The sequence below is a fragment of the Bos taurus genome, chromosome 27, assembly GCF_002263795.3.
Source record: "Bos taurus isolate L1 Dominette 01449 registration number 42190680 breed Hereford chromosome 27, ARS-UCD2.0, whole genome shotgun sequence".
In the NCBI taxonomy this organism is placed as follows: domain Eukaryota; kingdom Metazoa; phylum Chordata; class Mammalia; order Artiodactyla; family Bovidae; genus Bos; species Bos taurus.
Genome location: NC_037354.1, coordinates 38,646,252 through 38,671,264, shown reverse-complemented (window position 1 = coordinate 38,671,264; position 25,013 = coordinate 38,646,252). Strand labels below are relative to the sequence as shown.

At 49.3% G+C, this 25,013-nt stretch overlaps 1 protein-coding gene across 8 annotated transcripts in view; it reads right to left on the bottom strand.

Annotated features, from left to right (window-relative positions):
* The window catches only part of PSD3 (pleckstrin and Sec7 domain containing 3), a 596,024-nt gene that overhangs the window by 286,903 nt on the left and 284,108 nt on the right, over positions 1 to 25,013 (bottom strand). The window contains exon 1 of one of the 8 annotated variants that reach the window (XM_059882384.1): positions 17,471 to 17,657. The exons of 6 other annotated variants lie outside the window; for them this stretch is intronic. Coding sequence is in view for 1 of the 2 variants with exons in the window: in XM_024986362.2 (XP_024842130.1) it covers positions 1,999 to 2,057 (59 nt within the window). In the remaining variant the exon portion in view is untranslated. Of the gene's footprint in view, positions 1 to 1,998; positions 12,239 to 17,470; positions 17,658 to 25,013 lie in introns of those variants that run through there. One more of the 8 variants, XM_024986362.2, reaches the window with a different exon arrangement.

Below are 25,013 nucleotides of genomic sequence, written 5' to 3'. Positions count from 1 at the left end.
TGTTTCTACATAAATGTCACCTAAAACATTACCCAGGTGAAATACACATACCTATGCATACACAGACCTGAAGAGGAATAAAGCAATTTCAATAAAAATCAGAATGGGCTCTAAAAGAAATTGACTATGACTTCCATCTCTGTCCCAAGGGTGTCGTTCCATAGGTAACTAGGATTCAGTGAAGGTTTTCAGGTCACACCACTTAGTTGGTTTATCAAAGTGTCGCTGTTTCTGACTCTTATTATTAACTCGCAGAAGACCACAACAGACATACACAGTACATGAAACGAGACTAAAAGGGCCTGGGAAGCTCTGAGGTTTTCAGGTGATCCTCCACGCTGCTTAAGAGCAGCGATGACTCTTCTCTGTCCCAGTCAGATCCACAACTGGCTCCGTCTGCAGACACTGTGCTGTGCCTGGGCAGACAGGCGGCTGCTGGGCTGGGAGAGTCACTCTGGGAGAGACACGAGAGAGGACTGTTCTCCGTGCCTGTCGTGTTTAGACGCAGCTCTCCCGTCTCTCTGATAAGGAGCACACTTATGAATGGGTTAGACAGGCGGCTGCTGGGCTGGGAGAGTCACTCTGGGAGAGACACGAGAGAGGACTGTTCTCCGTGCCTGTCGTGTTTAGACGCAGCTCTCCCGTCTCTCTGATAAGGAGCACAATTATGAATGGGTTTAAGTTGGCTCGTGTCTCAGATGAATCATATAGCCCAGCTAGTTAATCCTGTAATGCCATCTGACAAAGCTCACACCTGGAATCGCCTTGCAGCCCTGAGTAGGGCTTTCATTTCTAAAACAATCTTTTGCAAGTAATATTAGGGCTTTAGATCTGATGTCACGTAGAGCTACGACTTCATGGTATGACTGAAAACACTGGGTGTGAAAATGACCTAAAGGTCTGCACTGTCAAACCATTCTGAACAAGTGAGAGAACGTGGATTTCCTGGAAAGGAAATGGTCTGACCCTCCCTTCCTCAGTTCCTATGTTCTCCATAAGCACTTCTGGATATTCAGTCTAAACATCATTATTCAATAAACGTGCCCTGGCCTCTTTAAAAAAAAAAAAAAAAAAACTAAACTAAAGACTTGGGGAAACTTTATGTGCAAGCCAAAAAAGTTCAACTTTTTTTTTTTAATAATAATGTTCAGTAAAACAAATATAAGCTTTCAGTGGCTGACAACCTATTTCAGTTCACTGCATTTCAAAAATGTTTTGACTCTAGGCCCTGTTTGTTTTTCAGCAATTTCAATCTGTCTCTGAATATTCTACAAATGACCCAGAGGAAATGGCCTTATCATACAAATGGAAAACTGAAAACCCACTTTAAAACAAACAGAAGGGAGAGGTCCTTGAAAAGGGAACTAAATCTCAAAACACCACTTCCTGCGCTCAGCTCTCTCAACAACCTTCTCACCAGGAGAAGAAACACAAATCCCGAAGCTTAATCCATCAGTTTCTGACAGTTATTTTATCAGGGCATAAACAGAAAAGACACCCCGAGTCCAAATACGTCGTCTCCACTGAACTTTTATACACAAGTCTAACTGTACTTCTAAGGGAAAATATTTTCTTAAGCACAAAAGAGAGGGAAAAAAAAAAAAAAAGACCAAAAGCAGTAGAGCGGAGGTTCCCTTTTTAAAGAGCCTCTGTCAAAAGGCAGAGTCCCCTGGCCTCTCTCAGAGATCACCTCTTCGCCTCACTCCCCAGTAGAGCGGAGGTTCCCTTTTTAAAGAGCCTCTGTCAAAAGACAGAGTCCCCTGCCTCTCTCAGAGATCACCTCTTCGCCTCACTCCCCGAGCCTGCTTCTCCTCACACAACTCCGGGCCCTTAAAGGTGGCGCCTCCACTTGGCACGGAAAGGCAAGGCGGGTGTGAGGCTCGGCGGGTGTGAGGCTCCGGCCAGCACCGGAGGAGGCTGCCGTGGAGGCTCGCGTCTGCAACGACTCACCCCGAGGGGAGGAGGCCGCCGTGGAGGCTCGCGTCTGCAACGACTCACCCCGAGGGAAAAACCGCTTCCTGAGGAGGTTCCGCAGCTCCGGTGGTTTTGGAACACATCTTTCAGAGGTGGCACTCACGGTAAAGCGACTCAACGCTGCGCCCCAAGTACCACTGGGCTTGTCCCCGAGGACCTTACTCGAGGCGAGACTGGAGCGCGGGGGAGCTCGCCCATGACACGGCCTTCGGAAGGGCACTGGCAGACCTGGGGGTTATCAGCAATGCTTTGTGGTTATCTCAGCCCCACATCATTCACACAGACAGACAATGCAGGGCCATCCTTCCATAAAACTTTTCTCCCTCTCCGCCCACATGCTCTTAAACTCCACACCGTAATTTACATTATTACACTGAGGGACAAAATACTGGCTTGAGCTTAGCAGAAACCTGTCATCCCACGGACCCTGAAGAATCCTACTGTGGATCCCCTCGTCCTCCGGATCGTGAACAAATCAACCTGCATTACTTCAAAGGAAGTAACCACCAAGCGAATGGACCAGAAGAACTTGGTGAGGACCACCTTCTGCCTGAAAAACGCCCCGCAGGGTCATGCTGACAGCGAATCCACAGGCTCCCCAATCGCTCCTGAGTAACCGCACTTGTAACAAACACGATGGCTCCCAGGGTTGACCTGGGCAGGGGGAGCGGGGGGCACACTTTGCCGCTAAACGAACCAAATGATCCCCCGCTGGTCTGCCAGGCTAAGCTAAACATTTCTGTGTTTAGGCCATGATGGCCTCTGCGAATTCCTCTCCACTGCCATTCAAATCATTCAGACCAAAATGACAGTCAGTATGTATTCACTTTCAGTGTTCCAGGCATGGTTCTGAGACGTTTACACGCATCGGTGCACTTGATCTTCATGACAACCCTACGAAGCAGGGATCATTAATACGTCCCCTTGTCAGACAGGGCGGCTGGGGCACGGGCGAGCAGAATGGCAGAGCTGGGGTGTGTGTCCAGGCGGCCTGGCTCCATAGGCCACCCCGGGGACCACACTGCTCCATCCCCCCGGGGTACCTGTGACCCAGCGCACTGCTGCACACACACTCACCAACAGCGGTCAGATGTGAGCACACACACTCACCAACAGCGGTCAGATGTGAGGGGCTCGGGTACGTGTGGAAGCCAAGAGAGGTGCGATCTTGTTTGGCTCTCATCATTAACTGTGAGGCTTGGGGCAAGTACCTCTCACTCCCTCAGCTTCAGTATGTTCATTCATCTGCACAACCCTGCAGGAGCGGGGGAAGGGGAGATGAATATCCCTTCTACCTCTAAAAGTCCACAGCAGTCTACTAGACCTGATAAAGTCACTAGATTACTGTGTGACATTTAGAAAGCAACGGTGAAGACCCTAACAAGGGAACAGAAAGTAAAATAAGTCTCTTGATTTCTGTCGGATAAAAATCAGGTTTACTACCTGAATGGCCTGGTGAGCCCCTGGCCGTGCCCAAGGCAGCCAGGTAGGGCGCACGCTAGCTGGATGGCCTACTTGTTGGTACCTGTGTGTGTGCACGCTCACATGGAAATGGGGTGTTCTTAGTGAGGAGAGTCCACTACAGCAGCCCCTTGGGATGCTGGGACACCCAGAGCAGAGCTCAGTGTCACCCCCAGTCAAACTCTGACAAAGCAGGTCTAGTTTCAACCATGTGATAAAACTGAGAGTTCTTTGTAATCTTAGTTCAGAAAAAATGAAGTCTATTTACTTACACACACACATACACACACACACAAACACATGAGTCTTAACACCCACCAGCATGGAGAAACTGTCCTTATTTGCCATAAAGAGAAAGAGTTCCCTGGATCCCAGGTGTGAGGAAGAGAGGCAGTACAGGCGTCATCTGAACTGCGTGGGAGAAAGGATGCTGCTGAATGGGTGGGCTCTTCTGGGTTCCATCCAGGCAGCTGGTATCAACCAGTCATGCCTGGATAACTCAACTATGAAGAAGGCCATGATTCTTTGTGTTTTTTGAGAGACCCTTGCCTGCTGCTCTTCTCAGGAAGTCTCAGAAAGAGCAGGGCAGGCCATCTACCAAAATGAACCGCAGCACCAGGAGGAAAGCCCTGCCTGATTCAGTGTAGGAGGGTAAAGAATGAATCTAAAAGCTTAAAACGAGCGGTACCTGTCCTTTCTTTGGTTTAATGAGAACCTACTCCATTTGTGGGCAGAGGACCCGAGACCAATACAGGGGCAGAAGAGGTAGACCTGATAAAGAAACCTACCCACTTGTCACAGGAGCAGAAGGGCAGCACAGGGCTCCTCCCCTGCTCTTTCCAAAAACCTGACGGACTTCACCTTCCTTCTCCCAGTTTAGCCAGAACTTAAAATTGAGAGAATAGCGTTGAAACATGTATCTTACTCACTCCTTGGAAGAAAGTTATGACCAACCTAGACAGCATATTAAAAAGTGGAGACATTACTTTGCCAACAAAGGTCCATCTAGTCAAGGCTATGGTTTTCCCAGTAGTCATGTATGGATGTGAGAGTTGGACTATAAAGAAAGCTGAGCACCGAAGAATTCATGCTTTAGAACTGTGGTGTTGGAGAAGACTCTTGAGAGTCCCTTGGACAGTAAGGAGATCCAAAAAGCCCATCCTAAAGGAAATCACTCCTGAATACTCATTGGAAGGACTGATGCTGAAGCTGAAACTCCAATACTTTGGCCACCTGATGTGAAGAGCTGACTCATTTGAAAAGACCCTGATGCTGGGAAAGATTGAGGGCAGGAGGAGAAGGGGATGACAGAGGATGAGAAGGTTGGATGGCATCACCGACTCAATGGACATGAGTTTGGGCAAACTCCGGGAGTTGGTGATGGACAGGGAGGCCTGGCGTGCTGCAGTCCATGGGGTCTCAAAGACTCAGACACAACTGAGCTACTGAACTGATGTATATTACCGTATGTGAAACAGATGACCAGTGCAAGTTCGATGCATGAAGCAGGGCATTCAAAGCTGGTGCACTGGAACGACCCAGAGGGATGGGATGGGGAGGGAGGTGGGAGGGGGGTTCGGGACAGGGGGACACATGTACACCCGTGTATGGTGAAAACCACCACATTATTGTAAAGTAATTAGCCTCCAATTAAAATTAATTTTAAAAGAGTTCTTAGGCTCTAAAAAGGGGGAAGTACCTGGAGTCCACTGCTGACGCACACAGAGTCTTGAGTCGGCAGACCGAGGATCACCCAGTTAGCGTTTAGCCCACAACCAGGGCTCCCTGGACCTAAACCTCGGCTACTCTGCAGCATCACTGTGTGAATCCCGTTGAACCCAACCCGCTCCAGGCCATGTGTTTCCAAAGGCACAGACCTTTCTGTAATCCCTCTGGGCTGCAGAGACTGCTTAGAGGCCATCTAGCAGAGGTAGTTTATTTTTGACATAAAAATGCTGCTTAAGTGGAAAAAACTTTGTCGGTTCTTTTTCACAGCCATCTGGGTATTTGGTTTCATTTTCTTTAAAGATGAGATTGGTGGTTTAGTCCCTAAGTCATGTCCCACTCTCGCGACCCCATGGACTGTAGCCTGTCCATGGGATTCTCCAGGCAAGAATTACTGGAGTGGGCTGCCATTTCCTTCCCCAGGGGATCTCCCCAACCCAGGAATTGAACCCTGGTCTCCTGCATTGCAGGCAGATTCTTTACCAACTGAGCTACAAAGGAAGCCCGGATTACATTGTGTGTGTATATATATATATTTATTTATTTAAATGAGAGGTTTGACTTTATCTCCATTTAGAAATTCATTCAAAGCCAAAGATGTATATGTGTATATACATGTACTTTTGTATGTATATACATGTATAAGCATGTAGTTTGTTAGGTTACATACAGAATTTCTATTAAGATTTCTTAAATAGACAAACAATATGGTGTTGAAGTATTTATCTGATTTGATTAAAATTTTGTATGTCACCAAATTTTTAAAGTAACAGTCAAAGGCTAAGCCGTTTCCTTGGCTAAGATGAGGTTGCTGCTGCTGCTAAGTCGCTTCAGTCGTGTCTGACTCTGTGTGACCCCATAGATGGCAGCCCACCAGGCTCCCCTGTCCCTGGGATTCTCCAGGCAAGAACACTGGAGTGGGTCAGAGCTCACACAAATGGCACGGTTTACTTACACACAGACTGCTACTCTTCAGTCCGTGGGCACTCTTCAGCAATGCTTCTAGATGTAGCACACGTCAGAGGAGAGGCCACGCACTAAAGAAAGGCTGGTACGGCGCGAAGGCAGAGCAGCCTTCCTCTACGGACCCCTCTGCCAGGACGCGTGGGGCCAGGCACGGGCTGCACTTGAGCAGAGACCCGTAAATCCTCCTGTTAGTCTGTTTTATCAGGAGATGCTGTTTGCAGGTTGGCTTTCCCATGTCGATGCGTCTCTCTAGAAGACTCTATCTCTGCCATAGTTGTTGCTAAACTGCAAAATCATCAGAAGGATTATGCTCGTGTGTGTTCTCAGGCATGTCCGACTCTCTGTAACCCCGTGGACCGTAGCCTGCCAGCCTCCTCTGTCCATGGGATTCTCCAGGCAAGAATATTGCAGTGGGGTGCCATTTCCTTTTCCAGGGGAACTTCCCAACCCAGGGTTCGAACCCGCATCTCCTGTGTCTCCTACATTGGTGGGCAGATTCTTTACCACTATGCCACAAGGGAAGTCCCATAGGAATCCATTATTAAAAGTTAATTTTCTATAAACCAACTTTCAGGATGAAGAATCAGAATCCCCATACTGAAAAATCTGAGGAAGAGACTCAGACATTCTTTGAATTTCTTTTTTCTTCTCTTCGTACAATAAAGAGACATTTTTAAGTTTCTTCATCCTGGAAGGAAACTGCAGAGATTCTGTATTCGGGATCTGTAGTTCTTTTTCCTCCTCTAATAACAGCTTTAAAATATAACCTCCATGCTCACCTAGCACCCCTGACAGAAAGTGTTAGTCACTCAGTTGTGTCTGACTCTTTGTGACTCCATGGACTGTAGCCCACCAGGCTCCTCCACCCATGGTGATTCTCCAGGCAAGAATACTGGAGTGGGTTGCCATTTCCTTCTCCAGGGGATCTTCCCGACCCAGGGGTTGAACCCAGGTCTCCCACATTGCAGGCAGACTCTTTACTGACTGAGCCACCAGACAGAAAGATGCCAAAAAAGGGTAGAAGGTGCAGAAAAGCAGGAAAGGGGTGGGCATGGAGCACTGCCGCTGGTTGCTGAGCTGAGCTCTGGGCTTGATGGGGTTCATGTGAAAGGCACGCTACAGCAGAGGCGTGCGCCCGCTGTGGAGGGGCCTGGCAGGGAGGTGACGGCAAAGGCGCTGGCAGTGGCCGACATCTCCGGCACACCTCCTAGCTCCGGGCACTGTGTCAAGCGCTTCAAAACATCATCTGAACTGATCCTAATAATGCCTCTAGGAAGTTAGTATTGCTGTGACCTCTGCATAAAGGACAGAAAGGAGGGCTTTTTGCCCAAGGTAACACTGTCAGGAAATGGTCAGGTTAGGCTCTGAAGACAAGTCCTCAGGTAAAGAACCAGGCTTTTAACTCTACACACAATGCTACCTACCTACCGCAGAGGTAGTTCTGGCCCTAAAAGGGGTCCAGTAGCTAGCTTGATGGGATTACAAATGTGAATATAATCACAGTAAGACTTGCACTGTTAGTCGCTCAGTTGTGTCCAATTCTTTGCAACCCCCTGGACACCAGGCTCCTCTTTCCATGGGATTTTCTAGGCAAGAATATTGGAGCGGGTAGCCATTTCCTACTCCAGGAGACCTTCCTGACCCAGGGATCGAGCCTGGGTCTCCTGCATTGCAGGCAGAGTCTTTACCATCCGAGCCACCAGGGAAGCCCTAAGACTTGCATTAATACACTTTAAATCATATAAGTTATCCATAATCATCTAAGAGTTAAGCTGATCTGCACAGGGGAAAACAATACAAATAATTATTCTCGAAATCTGGAGATGTCAGAGAAAGTGAAGGAACGGCCCTACATCTGGCCCATGAGGCTTCTAGAGTGGGTGGAATTTCCTACATGTCCATCTCTCCCCTATTCTTTTTCATGCCCACACAAAAAATTTAAAGTGGATACACTTCTGTCTTCCCTCAGAAACTTGAAAACTCTACTAAAGACTCCCTGGGGCTCTAGCGCTTTTTCTCCCTCTGCTCCAGGGCCTTGCATGTAAACAACTTAAAGTATACTTTATCTTGGCTGAAGATAGTAACGACTGAGACTGGATCACTTCCACTGAAAAGACACTCTGAAGTTAGAAAACCAAAACAGAACGCTGGATGTGTTTGCAATTTCAACCACAACCCCTACTCCACCTTAAATAGCACGGGCTGCTTTCTCATGGAAAAATAAGATTTATTACTAGAAAAGTTAGACGCACAAAAACAGTAACTTATAAGGGAAACTAGCAGAGCTCCTTTGCAACAGAAGATTTTAATCAGGAGAAAAATAGAGCAGTCGAATTCCAAAATAATCTAGCCTGAACAGCATTTACTTTGGGTATAAAGAAAATGACGTCGTTACAGTCGGGATCCGAAACAACTGTTTCATACAGAACCAGCTACAATGCCCAGTTCATTCCAAATTGGTGGGGAAAACTTTGCACTCAAATCTAAGAATGTACAGCCATGGGAGACTCAAAGTGTGTCATACGAGTTCACAAACTAGCCTAGATTTTCTAAAACCTTGTTGTTTTTAAATAAAGTTTTAACTTGTGGGTAAGTTTGTTCAAAAGGGAAAAAAAAGCATGAGATAAAAATATGGGATTTATTAAATTAGAACATCTTCTCAAGAGTAAATAGCGCATTCCACTAATACCATTCTGATTGGAGGTTATAGTACTTCTAGAAGCTTGGCACCTCTTGGTGTTGCTGTTCAGTGGCTAAGTCACGTCTGACTCTGCGACCCCATGAACTGCAGCGTACCAGGCTTCCCTGTTCTTCACGATCTCCCGGAGTTTGCTCAGACTCATGTCCATTGAGTCAGTGATGCAGTCCACATGTAGACAGACATTATCCTGACGAGGACAGGAGAGGAAAGGCCAACAGGTAGGAATGAGCCAGGACTGTCGCCATGTCCTCGGGCAGACACACCACTGATGCAGTCCTGTTCATGGTCCCACGGGCAGTGACGCGAGCAGCGTGGCAGCTCTCTCCTCAGCCACCACTTACGGGCTCACAGGACAGGATTTCAGGGGACAAGCACTCCAAGGACAGGCTCTGGAATCCCCACATCGGCTCCCTGCCAGATGTGTCCGTGGGGTGGGCAGGGGGCTCCTCTCCCCGGACTCCCTGGACCCTCTCCCTGCATTTCCCACAGGTGCAAGTTCTGAGGTCTCATCGCTACATCAGCCAGGAAACGTCGGAAGGCACGAACTCGGGTGAAATCAAACTATCTCCTTGTCTAAAAGTGTGACAGGAGAAAATACTGAAACTATCGTTTTCAATGAGATAAACGTATATAAAGAAATCCTTTATATCTCTGTTGCCCAACAGCACAGATGACTAAAAGCAGCTGTAACCCCTTCACTGAAGTCAGTGGGATGAGCCTCAGTAAAAGCCTCTCCAGAATGGGAAGAGCTGGATCCCTCACCAAGCTGGGATGTATTTTAAACATGGCAGTTCAGCATCTCTAAGGATGCCCTGCAGAACTGAATGGATATGGACGGGAAATTTTTCAGATCCCCTCGTGAGCAGAAAATATTCTCAATAAGCCATTCAATGCATGCGCTGGCTTACAGATCGAATAGGAGGTCCCCTGGAGGAGCACAGATGTTCCTGCTAAACCTCCCTTCAAGGCTCAAAGGCACTAGCAGGTCTTCAACCTGAATGTGAACAGACACTTAACAAGGGCCGGGCGGTGAGAGCCCCTGAGGCTTCTGTCGCAGGAAAAACAAAGAAACAAGACGAGAGGGATGGGCAGAAACGGCTCTGCCACCCCTGGACAGAGACACTCCTTGTGAAGGGACAGAGAGTTCAAAGGCGCCATGGCCGTGAGGGAACCATTCAGACTGGGAGGCCTCTCCTGTTCCTGGGCGGCTCAGCTCCTAACAGGGTACCTCAGGCTATGACGCCTAGATAAATAGATGCCCAAACCATCACACTGACCAGAGGCACTGTCCACTGTAAGGCGCTCTGCGGTAACTGGGACTTTGTGCTGCACAAAAGTCAGGAGGCAGCTCCTGCCCGCTTGGGTTCCAGGCTAGACGTGGGGCATCTGCACAGGCTGGCTGCTCCCTCCTGCCCCGCTCAGCTGCCCCTCTCCGCTGCCTCTCTCCACTGCCCCTCTCCCACACCCTGTGGATGAAGAGGGGCATCTCAAGTTCCTGGCACACACTGGCTCTGGAACAAGCCCTAAATACTACCCTGCTAGCCCAACTCCCTCATTTGAAACATGAGGTCAGCTCAGAAAGGAATAAGGGACATGCCCAGAGTCACAGAGCGAGTCACAGGCACCAGAAAGCCCAGTCTCAGGACAGCCCCCTGCACGCCGCTTCAGCTCCAAAGGGCGGGAACATGGCCCTGCGTACAGGCCTGCAACACACACACACACAGACACACGCTGGACGCTAAGTCAGGAGAGGGGCCCGTGGACGCGGACCTCCTCCACCCTGGTTTCACACGCCGAACGCTGAGTCAGGAGAGGGGCCCGTGGACGCGCACCTCCTCCACCCTGGTTTCACTCCAGCTGCTGGGGCTCCCACTTCTGCGTTCCGGTGAGAAACAAGGACCCTCTGATGAGGGCTGGAGGAGACGCAAGCTTCAGTCACTTATGCAGCCAAGAAAAGAATTATAGTCTGCTGCCATCTGTGCATTCGCCTTCCTGGAAGAGGCGTATTTGGGTTTCAAAGTAAGTGCTTCTTCTCAGTCAACTCAGGCTGAGGAAGGGTAACCAGTGGTTACTGCCTCCACAGAATTACAGGGCAGGATGTCAGGCTGTGGAAACAGCCCAAGGCAGACAGTGGGAGAATGAAACCGGTTCTCTCAAGCCACCTGCCTCCATCCAGCCTCCATCCAGCCAGCGGCACCCATGGCTGCTCAACCCGGGAGCTCCTCTACCTGCTCCAACTCCAGGCTCCTAATTGCTTTTCAATCTGCTCTTATATAGAAGATCCTAACTGGTCACAGAGAGCTAACCTAAGGAGCCAGAATTAGTATGATTTCATAGAGCCAAGGCTTCCCTGGTGGCTCAGCTGGTAAAGAATCTGCCTGCAACGCAGGAGACCTGGGTTCAATTCTGGATCGGGAAGATCCCCTGGAGAAGGGAATGGCTACCTACTCCAGTATTCTTGCCTGGAGAATTCCATGGACAGAGGAGCCCATGGGGCTGCAAAGAGTCAGACACAACTTAGCAACTAACACTTTAACATAGAGCCAAGTAATGAATTTTTGGAGTTGAAAATACACTTTGTGAATTACTTTAATCTCATTTTCCCAAAGAGTAAATAAAGGCCGCGGAATGAGGTTAAGACTGTGAATGTAAACAGAACTAGGGCCAGAGCCCACGTCTCCCACCTCCCAGCATGATGCTCTTCTTAAGGCCCCAGGATCAGCGTCAGATGTGGGACAACTGCAGAGGCCTCCCTCCACGGACAGGTCAGGAGGTCTCCCCAGGCTGGTCAGAGTCACGCTGGCCTCACACACACAACGGCCATGGCAAAACAATCACTCAAAGGCCTTGTCCATCAGTTGCTCAGCAAGATGGAACAGGGGCTGGAGAAATATGCGGGGAAAGGTCTGTGACGAGTGGAGCAGCCCTGAGGCAGAGGGAGAGGACAGCATGTGAGCGGAATGGCCTCCGAGCACAGGAGGGACCCTCCTGGCCACACAGCATGCAGTACTGCAAGAAGAAAGACCCCTGAGCCCTGTCCCTTCCTTCACAGCGCCACTCGTCCTTAACCAAGTTGGTGTAACTTGGTCACACGCAGACTGCTGTGTCCTCAGTTGTTTTCCTAAAGCTGAGTGCAACACAAGATAAACACTGCTTCCACACCAGCCAGCCCTGGGTGGGTCCCGATCCTCACCACACCCTGTGCAGCTCCGGCAGATGGACCTCAGGGTCCCGAGAAGAGCCAGAGCCACAGGCAGGGCTCTACTGACCCAGGGCGGGGGGTGGCAGAGGGTGCTCCCAGGAGGAGCAGCAGGGCACATGGCAGCAAGTGTGTGCACGCGCGTGTGTGTGCGTATGCGTGTGTGTGTGTGTTGTACTAATTGAAACAGTTTGTTAGCAAAAATGTCGCTTTCCTTTGAAAAGAAGAGGTGGCTTTCCCAGCACGGGGCTGGGAAGTCCACCCTGCTCATCCTGCGGAGCCCGGAGGACAGAAGCCCACAGGGAAGCTGGGGCCGCGGCCTTGGCGGCTTGTCGCTACGGTAAATGCGGCAACTGGAGTTCTTTGGTCGTGTTCCAGGTGGAGACTTGAGTTCCCTCATTTTCAAGCTTCGGAAAATGCTCAGCTCTGTAATTTCCATGGTGACCGCAAAGTCGAAGCCAAGGAGGGGACCACACCCTGGACTGCTTACCACACCCTAGACCTTGACCTGGCTCCTCAAGGTCAAGACGCCAGAAAATCCAAGGCAAAGCCCACCCTCCACCCACTTCCTCCTCCGGCTGACTCCGGATTGCCTGCTACACCTGTGGGCCACGTGCCCACCTAGGATCTTGAGGCGGCACTGAATCACCTGACACCTGGACAGACACTGACCTGCTTGTCACAAAGCTGACGCCAGGTCAGCATCTGAGACCCCGCGCTGCGGAATTCGGCGAGCAGGTTAGGCCTTGAGCAACAGGATCCTTCCTCACACCGTAACTGGAAGGGCCCAGAGGTGGTTCCTCCATCACGGTCACACACTCAGATCTTTGCACCAATCACATGCAAATCCGTGTTCCTCACATCGACCACTGCCTTGGGAGCCAGGAGTGCTGGAATCCTCTGGGTGAACTGTTTCAACCAGAGAACATATCACGAACCTCTAAGAGCCAGCTCACCTGAGGAGTCCCCCAAGGGACTGACTAGAGACACATGTTCCAGTGGTCAGCGACCGTCTCCACTGCCCAGCCAGGCCTGAGCCTTCTGATTTGTAAGCTGCAGAGACAGTCTTTAACTGTCGTTTTTGTTTACCTTTTAAGCAGCAAAATATGAAAGAAATACAAATGTTTCCCTGTCATCCCGTCACCCGGAACCACAGTCTTGTCCTGGGAAAGCCGGACTAAAGTGTCCACACGTGGTAGCTGTGCTCCTCTCCTCTCTTCTCTTCCCCTCTCCTCTCCTCTCCTTTCTTCAGCAATATTTAGACAAAGGACCTAGGAAACCAGGAGGGATGAACAGCAAGGAGAACTAAACCACAGGATGTGAACGTCTCCCACACAGCCTGGCCACAGGCCTCTCCCCGCCCGGCCGGGATGACTGCCTGCTGCTCCAGGAACATTCTCTCCAGGTCTTCTCAGGGGGGAGAATGTCCATTTCAGCTGCCAGCATCCTTTTTCTCACCCCTTCAGGTACTCACAGCTCCCATTAACAACAGGCCTGAGACAGGGAAGCCATAAGTAAAGGTGACCAAAGCTGGATGAATACCAAATAAAGCAATGTCAAGGTCAGTGGCTGTGGGTGGGGCAATTTGATACTTACCCTGAACACCCCCGGTCACCCTTTCCTCACTTAGGACTCAGAGTCAACACAGCATCCCTCAGCTTGGTGTTCAGCCTCATTACTTACCTACCTTCTTGAAGATAACTGTCTTAAGTTGTTTAAAAGAGGAAGCAGAAATCGTTCAGTGGATGGTGGATACAGCAAGGTGGAGAAATGACAGAAAAAGAAAGAGAGTCATCATTTCCACGTCAAGTACAAATGTCTTACAGATGAGGAAACGGACGAGCAAGAGAGGAAGCGACTGGGTCTCGGGACCAGCACAGGCTGGGCCGGCAGAGATGCTCGGGCTTTGGGCCTCAGTCCCGGCTCCCCTGGCTGACAGGCAGGGCTCCACGGAGCACCAGCTGAACCAACAAAAGGGAGCGGCTGGGGTAAGTGCATTCTGAGCACGGCCACTCTGCTGCCCGCCCCGCTTCTGAAGACAGGCTGCAGGCACTCTGGGACCTCTGAGGGGCTGGGGAACACACGCTGCTCACAGACGATGGGGGAGGTCAAGGGCGCCCACCAAACACGGGAGGGACGTCAGTCATCCTCGGAGCAACCTGCAGGCCCCCTAGCACTTTCTCCTGCATTGTTTCCCTTCACCCCCACAACAGTCTCATCTTCCGAGTAAAGAAACTGGGGACCAAAGACGCTCTGCAGGGCCCACAGCTGGTGAGCAGCCGCCACAGCAGCCGGGCCCACACCTTCCTCTCGTACGCCCCCTCCACCCGACGTCACTAATGACAAAAAGCCAAACCCCGAGGTAGACCGGGGGACTGAACCACACCCTCAGGCCAGCTACACAGTCACGAACGTTCCCGCTGGATCTCTGACATCCCCACTGGAACCCAGTACAGGCTCTGCCTCCCCTAGAATTTCAGGACGGGGCGTTTCTGGAGCAGGGTCAGCCCGGCCTCTGCTGAGAGCGCCCTCGTGGCTCGCTCTCCCTCAGGAACTCTGACCTGAGGGCAGGAACCACGGTGTGGCCAGAGCCGGCCCCATCACCTGACTCAGCTCTGGTGGCATAACCCAACTGTGCAGGTGGGTGCCCTTCAAGGGACTTCCAAACACGCCAGGGCTGAGCGACAGAGCTGGAGACAGGACGTGCGCCTCAGGGAGCCGGAGAATCCCACAGAACTTTCTGTCCTTTGTCCTTTCACACTGCAAGGCAGCTTAAAATCAGTCCCCACAGAGCTGCACAGACCATGCCTTGCAAGAATCCACTCGGAACCATCAGAAGGTCCCCTCAGCAAAGTGGGACCAAAGGGACTTCAGTGTAAATTATTGCCATCAGCATATATTCCTTTAATAATTTTGAAAACGAGTTCAAAATGAAGTTTAAAAGCTATAATGATAGTAGATGGCATTGGAAAATCACGGAGGCAAATGGAAACTGACACTTTTAAATTACTAAAGCTTTAGAAAAAGTAATCTAGACATGAAATCTTTATAAAAGCAAAATGGGGAAAAGAGACTCATTTATGAATTTTAAGAATTTTTTAACTCATAGTAACATTAAAAAAAAAAAGTAATTTTTAAAGGAGCCAAAAAATTGCTAGGCATTTTCACATAGTTTCTCTCATTTAATCTCTTCAATAACCATGGAAAAAAGATATCATCCACAAGTTACAGCCCAGGAAATACAAGCTAAGAGGCTTCACGCAACTGCACACCTACTAACTCCTGGAGCATAAAGAGAGAATGGGCCAGCCCGGGAACACAGGAAAGCCCTGGAAGAGCAGGCAGAGCTGCAGGCCACGCGTGACCTGACCTGTGGAGAGAGCCAGAAGGAGCGGCCAGGTCCCGACAATGTCTCAGCTGCACCCCAGTGGGGGGCACGGGCCCCTGTGTGTGCAGCTCTGTTCTCCACGTCCTAACACGATGAAACATACACTCTCTGCAAGGACGTGAGCACGAAGACGTGTTCACCAAGGGTTGATGGTTTTGTGCTCGCTACCCATCTTTCCCCCTCAGCCTTCCTTCCACCAAAGGCTTCATGGGAGGTGTCTGGTGGGAGCGAGTGGGGAGGGGCAGGGGCAGGCGCTGCAGAGGAGCTGCCTGGAAGCCAGCACAGCGAAGTCCTGACGCTTCCTGTGTGAGCAAACCACCGCCCCACATGCATGACCACCAGTCTGCAAGGCCAAGTCCTTTCATGTGCTGATGTTAGGAAGAATAACTTCCACATAATGACAGCCATGCTTTATTCACACTTGCTGAGCTTTTTATTAATGCGGGAGAAATGCTGTTAAATGCTCCCACACACTGCACCTCCATTAACAGTCACAACCACCACCCACGCACCTCGGTCAGTACTGTCATCATCCCAACCACACACAGGAAGAGACTGAGATTCAAACGCGTCTGCGCAGTTCACTAGAGCTTAGCCGGTAAGACAAGGAGGCAAAACTTAAACCTCAGTCCAGGCTCATAGCCATTGAGCTCAGATGTTTTCCACAAAATATGCTTCACGTCCTTTTTATCAAGCATTCTCTTTCTCCTTTATTATCAAAGTTATGAAACCTTGGAGATATGTCCACTTGGGGAAGCCCAAGAATACTGGAGTGGGTAGCCCATCTCTTCTCCACAGGAACTTCCCAACCCAGGAAAAGAACCAGGGTCTTCTGCATTGCAGGTGGATTCTTTAGCAGCCGAGCTACCAGGGAAGCCCCAAATATCCACTTAGAAAGAGGCAAAAATTTTATGCTGATAGGCTATGTAAGATAAATGACATGATGTTGGAAATACGAACTTAAAATTTAAAACTTACCTGTACTCAAAGCAAGAAATACCAGCTTATGCCATATACACTCACCAACACACCTGTCATACTCAGCTGATTACCCCAGCCATCCAAGCACTGGGGTTCTCACCGGCTTTGGGGGTGTCCTTGAACGCTCAACTTCAAGCACCTCAAAAATGGAATTACGTCCACACACTGACTTCGGCCTTTGTCCACCGTCTGACCCTACGGCGTCCCGCACGTGCCCTGGCCTGAACCTGCACGGGGGCAAGTGCTTAGTTGCCCGGGCGCGTCCGACTCTGCGACGCTATGGACGGCAGCCCGCCAAGGCTCCTCCGTCCATGGATTCTCCAGGCAAGAACACTGGAGTGGGTGGCCATGTCCTCTTTCAGGGAATCTTCCTGACCCAAGGATCGAACCCGGGTCTCAGGGAAGACTGGCAGCTCTTCCTTCTGAGCTACCAGGGAAGCCCCTAACATGAACAGAGACCTTCCCAGAGAGAACTGTGGCGCTGGAGTTCCCTCAGCTCCAGAAAAAAAAACTCCCTTTACACTTTCTTCTATAGATAACTGACTGGCCTTTGAAGTTTCAAAACCAACGCCGAATTCTCAGATCGTGTTTCTACACTAACAGCACAGCCAACTTCCCTTCAGAGCACTGATACCCCAGAAATAAGTGTGGCCGCCTGGTGCGGCCGTCTGGATGACAAAACCTCAAGCTGCTGACCTCCGGGCACCTGAAGTGGAGCAGGAGGTGGCTGGCATCGCCCTGGGGGCGGGGGCGCAGAGCAATGCCTGTGGCCCCAAAGGGCAGCAGGGCCCATCAAGGGAGCCCCTCACTGCCCAAGCGCCAGAGTCCCGCAGGAACACACCCTGGGCGCTTCAGTCGTCCTGGTTTACAAAACAATACCCAGGGATTCTCATTTTCCTAAGTTTCTAAGACTTCTTACAATGTTTTCCACTTGAAGCAAAACAGTTGGAGATCCAGGGAGTTTTCCGTTAGCCACAGTCACACACTGACCCAGCGACTGAACTGACCCGAACAGCCGCACGGAAGCCAGCACTGCCTGGGACCAGACAAAGAACATAAAGCGGATCCCAGTTACCTCCTCCACCAGCACACAGCCTCCGCGATGTTGTCAGGGGCGCGAAGGGCATCCTCGGCCCGTCTGTTCAGCAGACCCTCATCATGGGCCAGGGCTCTCCAGCGCCCGCCTCCAGCTGCTTCCTCTGGGAGCGCGGGCTGCAGCCCCCCGACTCCGCGGAGACATGCTCCCGGGAGGACACTGCTCCCTCAGGGCTGCGCTGGGAACGTGAAGAAGCCGAGGGAGTCACTTCCCCTCGCCCTGCCTCCCCTCTCCCTCCAAGACCGCTTCAAAAGTCGGAGCCAGTGAAGTCACTCGTGACCTCACAGAGCTCCAGCTTAACTCTTCGGAAGCCAGACGGCCCGCGGACTGCAGGGAGAAAGGACAGCCGTGCTGGCTTACTCGGAGGGGCCGCTGCTTCTGTGAGAGTCTGTCCGACCTCGTTTGCAAAAAAAAAGAAGAAAAAAGTGCTCATCTCAGCCTTGTTTTTCCTAAATAGCACTACAGGTTTCTGAGGTACTATTTTGCAAGACCACCACTTCCTACAGCACACGTTCTGGCTATCAAGAAATCACTGAAATAGGCAATAAATAGATCTGATTCACTTCTACTACGTAAAACTCAGCTGTATTAATAAAACTCATTACATTCATGCTTAATTTTATGCGATTTGCATTTTCCTATTTTCCAGTTTTATTTCTGCCTTTCTGCTCTCGTGAAATGAAAATATTCTTTTGTCCTTGTGTTCAAACCCTGCTTCAGACTGCCAGAAGTGGACAGGTAACACTCGCGGCTGTCAGATGTAGGCAACAACTGCCACCAAGGCATCTGAGGCTGGGACCTACAGGACTCAAAGGACGGAATGGACAGGCACCAGACCTAACTAGTGGATGACAGAGTCCGCATCCCAGCTCCTGAAGAGAAAGGAGACTGGTTTTGCTGCCTTTCATTTCCCATGTTTTTTGTTTCAGCTCTTGATATTTTTGTTGGGATTTGGGAGTTATAAGGATAAGGAAGTAAAATAACTAAAAGTTATTTTGTAAATGGAAGTAGATAAAATTACATACTCTCAAAGAAAATGCAATATGCCCTTTCAAGAATTCTTTGGTTCACCCAGAAAATGATTACCACTTACTGTCCAGCAATTTCATTCCTAAATATATACCTAAAGAAACGCTCCACGTGTGCACGAGAAGCCACGAATTAGAATGTCCACTGCCACGCCATTTAAACAACAAAAATACAAGACAGCCAAAATGTTCATACTATGCAAATGGGAAAATTAGTTACAGTGCATATTCATGCAATGAATACTATTTAGCAAATAATATACTAGGGCCTTATGAATCAGTAAGAAAGAATCTCAAATATTGAACAAATAAGTGAGTCACAAAAGGAGATAAGATGGCACTTATATAAAGTTCGAAAATGTGCATGAAAATGGTATTTTTATGGGTTCACACCTATGAAGGCATGATATACACCCACAGGCCGTGGTCCTCTTTAGGAGAAGACAACGAGAGGGATGGGACCACAGAGGGAGGAAGGCACTGCACTGCTTTATTTCTCAAACTGGCTGGTGAGATCAGAGGCGCTTATTAACCCTTCTGGATGTGCCTCGGACGTGCAGAGGTTGTGAAAGTCAACTGCGTGACTGCCTTTCAAGTGTATTCAGTAGGCTCAGTCTAGAAAATTAACACACCAGGAGGAAAAGAGATTAATGAGCCCCTCACCTCCCAAGGCCCCAGGCCCGAGCAGCTGTTCCTTATTGTGCCTCCATCCGGCAAGCCTCCCTGCCCACGCCCACGCCCACACATCCACAGGTCCTCCAGAGCCCAGACTGGGAGCCCTGCTGTCCGGCTCATGCAGCATTCCGTGTCAAGCTGTGTGCCTCCTCTTTGGGAGCATCTAGTACCTAGTATAGAAAAACTAAGTAAGCTCTTCATCTGACAGAACTGGTCACCCAGGATGTGCTGGACTCTGTTAACAGAGGTTCTGAGTCTCAAATCTAAAGACCTGCCAGCTTCACTGACTGATAGGAGGGACAGGCCCATGCTGACAAGTACAATATTATACGATGAGCCAAAAAATGGGTGCTAAGTGAATGGACTGTGAATGAGGAACATTTATAATTTTGTTTCACGATAATAATTATTCAATACCTCTTAATTTCTCTGCACTAAAGACTTCATATTACTACTCTTGACTGGAAAATGTTACCTTCTTTGCATGGAGGCGGGGCTGCTAGATAGGGTAATTATACAGACAATGAACTATCATTAAAGCTCCTCATCTTCAAGTAATCTAAGGCTCTTAGAATTATTATTACAGATAAACAGCATCCTACATTGATCTGACCGTGGCACACTCACAGCAGGTGACTCTGAGGAAGTTTTAAAGACAACAGTTCAAGCAGTGTTATTTCTGATAATCATAGCCAGCGTTGTGTGAGTAGCCATTAAGGGGTAGTAAATTATTACCCCTTTTCGCAAATGAGTAAGCTGAGGTTTAGTAGTGATAATTCACAAAATGTGAGTCAAAGCAGCCTGACGTAACCCACACTCTTCACCAGGAAACCACACTGATCCCCTCAGGAAAATGGGTCAACCTCTGTATTTCTAGAGCAGGGGTCACTACATCAAAGGTGACGAAAGAAATCGTTTCAAGGTTCACAGCCAGGACCGCTCACTTTTATGAACCTCTGTTAGGAGACTTCTCCCTGCCAGCAGCAGTGACCTGCAGCAGGACTGCCCCCTGCGAACAGGAACTGACTCACTTGGGTCTGCTGCTGCTGCTACTGCTGCTGCTAAATCGCTTTAGTTGTGTCCGACTCTGTGCGACCCCATAGACGGCAGCCCACCAGGCTCCCCCATCCCTGGGATTCTCCAGGAAAGAACACTGGAGTGGGTTGCCATTTCCTTCTCCAATGCATGAAAGTGAAAAGGGAAAGTGAAGTCACTCAGTCGTGTCTGACTCTTCGTGACCCCAAGGACTGCGGCCTACCAGGCTCCTCCATCCATGGGATTTTCCAGGCAAGAGTACTGGAGTGGGGTGCCATTGCTTTCTCCGCGGGTCTGCATTCCGCCGCTAATAATTTCCCACGCTTCTCAAACTGTAAAGTGCTTACAGGAATTTGTTAAAATACACACTTCGATTGAGCAGCTCAGAGGTGAGGTCTGCGTACTCATTTCCAACAAGCTCCAAGATGAGAGGCTGACAACTTAGGCTGAACATCAAAATCACCAGGGACTCTTTTTTTTTTTTCTTTCTCTCTCTTTTTTTAAAATTGTCCTCTATTTTTTTAAATTTTAGACCAATAATCTTGTGTTGGTCTAAGCTAGCATTGCCTGGGCGCCACCCTAAACCAACAGAATCAGAATCTGGAGAGGTAAAGAGTGGGGGAGTCGGCACCTTGAAAAGCTCCTCCCTTCCGTAATTCTAGATTCGGAGGAAAGTACCCGGGACGGAGGCTCACGCACAGACACATGCAGCACCAGCTGAGGTGTGGGGATTACGAAGTCGAAGCGTCTCTCTAACGCTCAGGTGTTAGATGGTGGAGATGCGGTTTACATGAATCCTCACTAACATCGTGAGAAAGATGGCACCTCACCTGGCCACTCAGGTACTGAACAGGGGGGCTCTGCTAGGAGTCTGTGCCAGTTTAGCAAAGACTCTGTACTGTAGTTTACAGAGAGTTTCTAAGATCCAGGGGAGAAAAAGAAAAACAAGATTAAAGCACTGGAAACACATCCATGAGGGGCTCTGAGAAATGGATACTTGTATGTAAAATGCTTTCCAAGAACTTTATTTGGAAAAGGTTTCTGTCTTTTTTCTTCCCCATTGGATCAATGCCCAAAATTTCTCATCCAATGTTGCAGATCTTGTGTTAAGTGAGGTCTGATGAGAGAAACTGTTAGTTTCTTTAAAAGCGAAATAGTGCACTGATATAGGAATAGATTGCTGGATCACCCTGACCAGCTAAACTAGCTGCCAATCAGTTTTTATTTCAAGTTACGATTCTCTGTGTAATAACATGTAACCCCAATGTCCTTTATCATTTGAAGTCTTTCAATACAGTCTTTGATGAAAGGTCATCCACTTAACCAGCAACCCCCGGCACTCTTCACACCAACGCCCGGGACATTACTTTGTATGTCATACGGTTTAAACTACAGACTTAGAACACTTCTGGGAAACCCCATTTCAAATCCAGGACCATTTCCTTAAGTCATCACCGATCTACACAAGAGACCCCAGCAAATAGGGAGAGGCCTGTTGAGAGGACGACCACGCCAGCTCCCTGACAACCAGACTGCTGGGGACCAGAGGCGGGCATACACTCTGCCCAGGGGGCATCAGAAAGCCACATGAGCAGCACCGGGGCTCCTATGATCCCCTCTCCAGCCCAGCCTCCTCACGCTCGCCCTCCTGAGCTCAGGTGAGTGTCCCTCTAGGTGGGACTCCAAGTCCTCACACACGAAGGTCCTCCCTCTCCTCAAACAATCTGTGTAAACAGACCCCACTGCCAGGAGCCCTCCTACAAACCCTGCTGCTCTCCCTGACTCCTGCCGTCTCCAGACTTCGTAAGTCATCCACACGGGTTCAGTTCAGTTGCTCAGTCGTGTCCAACTCTTTGTCATCCCATGGACTGCAGCACGCCAGGCCTCCCTGTCCATCACCAACTCCCCGAGTTTGCTCAGACTCATGTCCATCAAGTCGGTGATGCCATCTAACCATCTCATCCACACTGGAAATCTCACCATCACTTTGACGAAGCCCAAACCCCTAGATTCAAACATTCACCAAATCCTGTGTCTTTTTCTTAATTTTCAGGCTTTTGCTTATTTATTTTCTTACATTCCTTAGACTACTACTCAGACTACTGCAAAACTCATGGTAGGTTTAAAATGAATATCCACAAACTACAACTTAACAAATTCTTACAAGAGAACTGTAAATTGAGCAACAAGGTTATTTCCATTTGACCAATAAGAAATGGGAGGTTCATCGAAGTGAAACAGCCTGCCCAGGACCACGAAGCCAGCAGAGAGGATGACTTGACCTCCTGTCTTCCGGTCCCAAATCCCCACAGTTACACCACTCCACCAATGTACACTGAATTTTATGAGAGAAAGGGAAGCTTCAAGACACCCATTAACAGGTGTTTCAGACAGCTCTTCTCCAGGTTATTACTGTTGACAGTATTACTATTCTACATTTATATCCTACTATATGCCAGGCATTGTGAATCCACCTACCTATCTATTCTTGATTTTTCACTTAATGTCATTTGCTTCTAAATAGGTGTTATTCATTCCATTTTATAGTTGGAAAGGTTCCCTGATGCTCTGTAATTTACTCAAAGTCACACCCCTAGTAAGTATCTGAAATAGGATCTGAACCCAGATATGACTGGCTCTGAAACCCTGGAGAGCCTCCACCCTCAGCACCAAGCAGGGACTCCTTTGGAGTTAAAAAAAAAAAAACAACTCACCATCACAACTACTTCAGGAGGCTCAAAGAGAAAATGAAAACTGACTTTCTACAGAAAAACTTCTAAAACATGAGAGGAAAGTCTGAAGACATCACTAGAGCAGGAATAATGAATCGGCAGGCAGGGACGCCTCACCTGATCCCCCAGCACAAGTTCACCAGATCAAGAGCTTTCCCTGTCACCAGCTTAGCTAGCGCCAAGGGACTTTAATATTTTACATTATAGTAAAATACCTTCAGGGAAGTCCCAGGACTCAGCACTTTCTCTGGCAGGTTCAGTTAGTCACTCAGTCGTGTCTGACTCTTTGCAACCCCATGGACGGTAGCCCGCCAGGCTCCTCCGTCCATAGGATTCTCCAGGCTAGAATACTGGAGTGGGTCGCCATTTCCTTCTCCAGGGGATCTTCCCAACCCAGGGATCAAACCTGGGTCTCCTGCATTGTAGGCAGTTTCTTTACCGACTGAGCCACCAGGAAAGCCCTCCACTGCCGGGACCCAGGCTCAGTCCCCGTGGGGAACTAAGACACCACAAGCAGCGTGGCACGGCCAAAAAAAGTATTAATTAATTAGTTAAATACCTGCAGGTTTTACGTTTGAATGTCAAAAAATATTTGAAATTTACTTCAACAAATTTCTCTAAACATTGTTTCATGCGACCTTTTCCTAGACAGAAAGACACTAAAGAAAAAGGAAAACTGAGGAAGAAAAAAGCACTTCCAATGTCAGCATCTCATTTGATAAAGGGGGGAAAAGAGGCCGGCAGAAAAACCACAGCTCCAGCTGGAGTGGACGGACTGACTGAGCACTCCCCAGGCATAACAGCTGCACACAGATGTCATCCACCCCTCTGCTGGGCTCCTGGGACTCTGAGCGCCATCTGAAAGAACAACTGGGATGCCAGACATCGAACGTACCTGTTACACCGAAAAAGTAATTTTAAAACGCAGCTCTGTTGTGTATTTCAGAGAACCAAAAGAGAAGCTCCTGCCATATGGCTGTATTTGCTGTCCCTCTTTTCCTCTCTGTCTGAACCGAAGCTCAACAGAAATAAACAACACTCAGCCCCGTTCATGCTCACAGCAGCCGCACGTGTGCCCTGCAGGCCTCAGATCAGGACTCACCAACGGGAGCCACAGTCCTCAGGGGATGGGCTGGCGAAGAAGCACCCAGACATAAAGGAACCCATCGGACACATATAACTGAAAGTCTCTATTTGTCCCTTCTAATTTGGGAGCCATGTGACTGGATTCCACACAGCACCGCTGACCCCATCAGCCCGGGTGCTCCACAGCTGGACCACAAAGGGAGGGATGCTACGCTTTGCTCCTTTTCCAAAATGTCACGTTCCGTTCACGGGGTGAGCTCCTTCCTGATGGGCATGCAGCTCTCAGGCCAACATCAGTGTTCAAGCACCTGAGTGAGCTCCTTCCTGATGGGCATGCAGCTCTCAGGCCAACATCAGTGTTCAAGCACCTGAGAGGATTTAACTATTCCTGCCAGAGCGATTCCAGGATCTTAAGGGGCCTTTTCAGATCCACCTGATAACACAAAGGTGCATAATCCTTTACAAGACAAAGAGTCAGCACACGCACTCTTTATGTCCTTCCCAACCTGATTCTAGAGGGTTACTGCTTTGAAGTACTTTCTTCGTTGATGTGAGTGGAGCTCAGTCCCCCTCTGGCCACAAAGCCTGGCTATACCCAGGCCCGGGCGGCAATCCAGATAGGGCATGGAGCTGGGCTGGAGTGCCGCGCGTCCTGGCCACCCTCCCCAGCCAGGCTGCCTCCTACAGGGAGCGAAACAACAGAGAGCAGTGTCATCCACTGTTCAGAAGGAGAAACCACTGTCAGAAACCACCGTGAAATCATCTTGGCTGACAGTAAAAGCAGACACTGATACAGAAAAGTATTTAAAAATAAATCTAGGCAAGGTCAAGCAAAAATACTGTTGTTTTGAGACCGAAATAAATGGTCTCTGGAGCCTGACCGCCTGGGTGGAAATCCTGGGCGTGGCACTGACCATTCCTGTGACTGGGCAATCTACTCAACTGCTCTGAGCCTTAGTTTCCTTA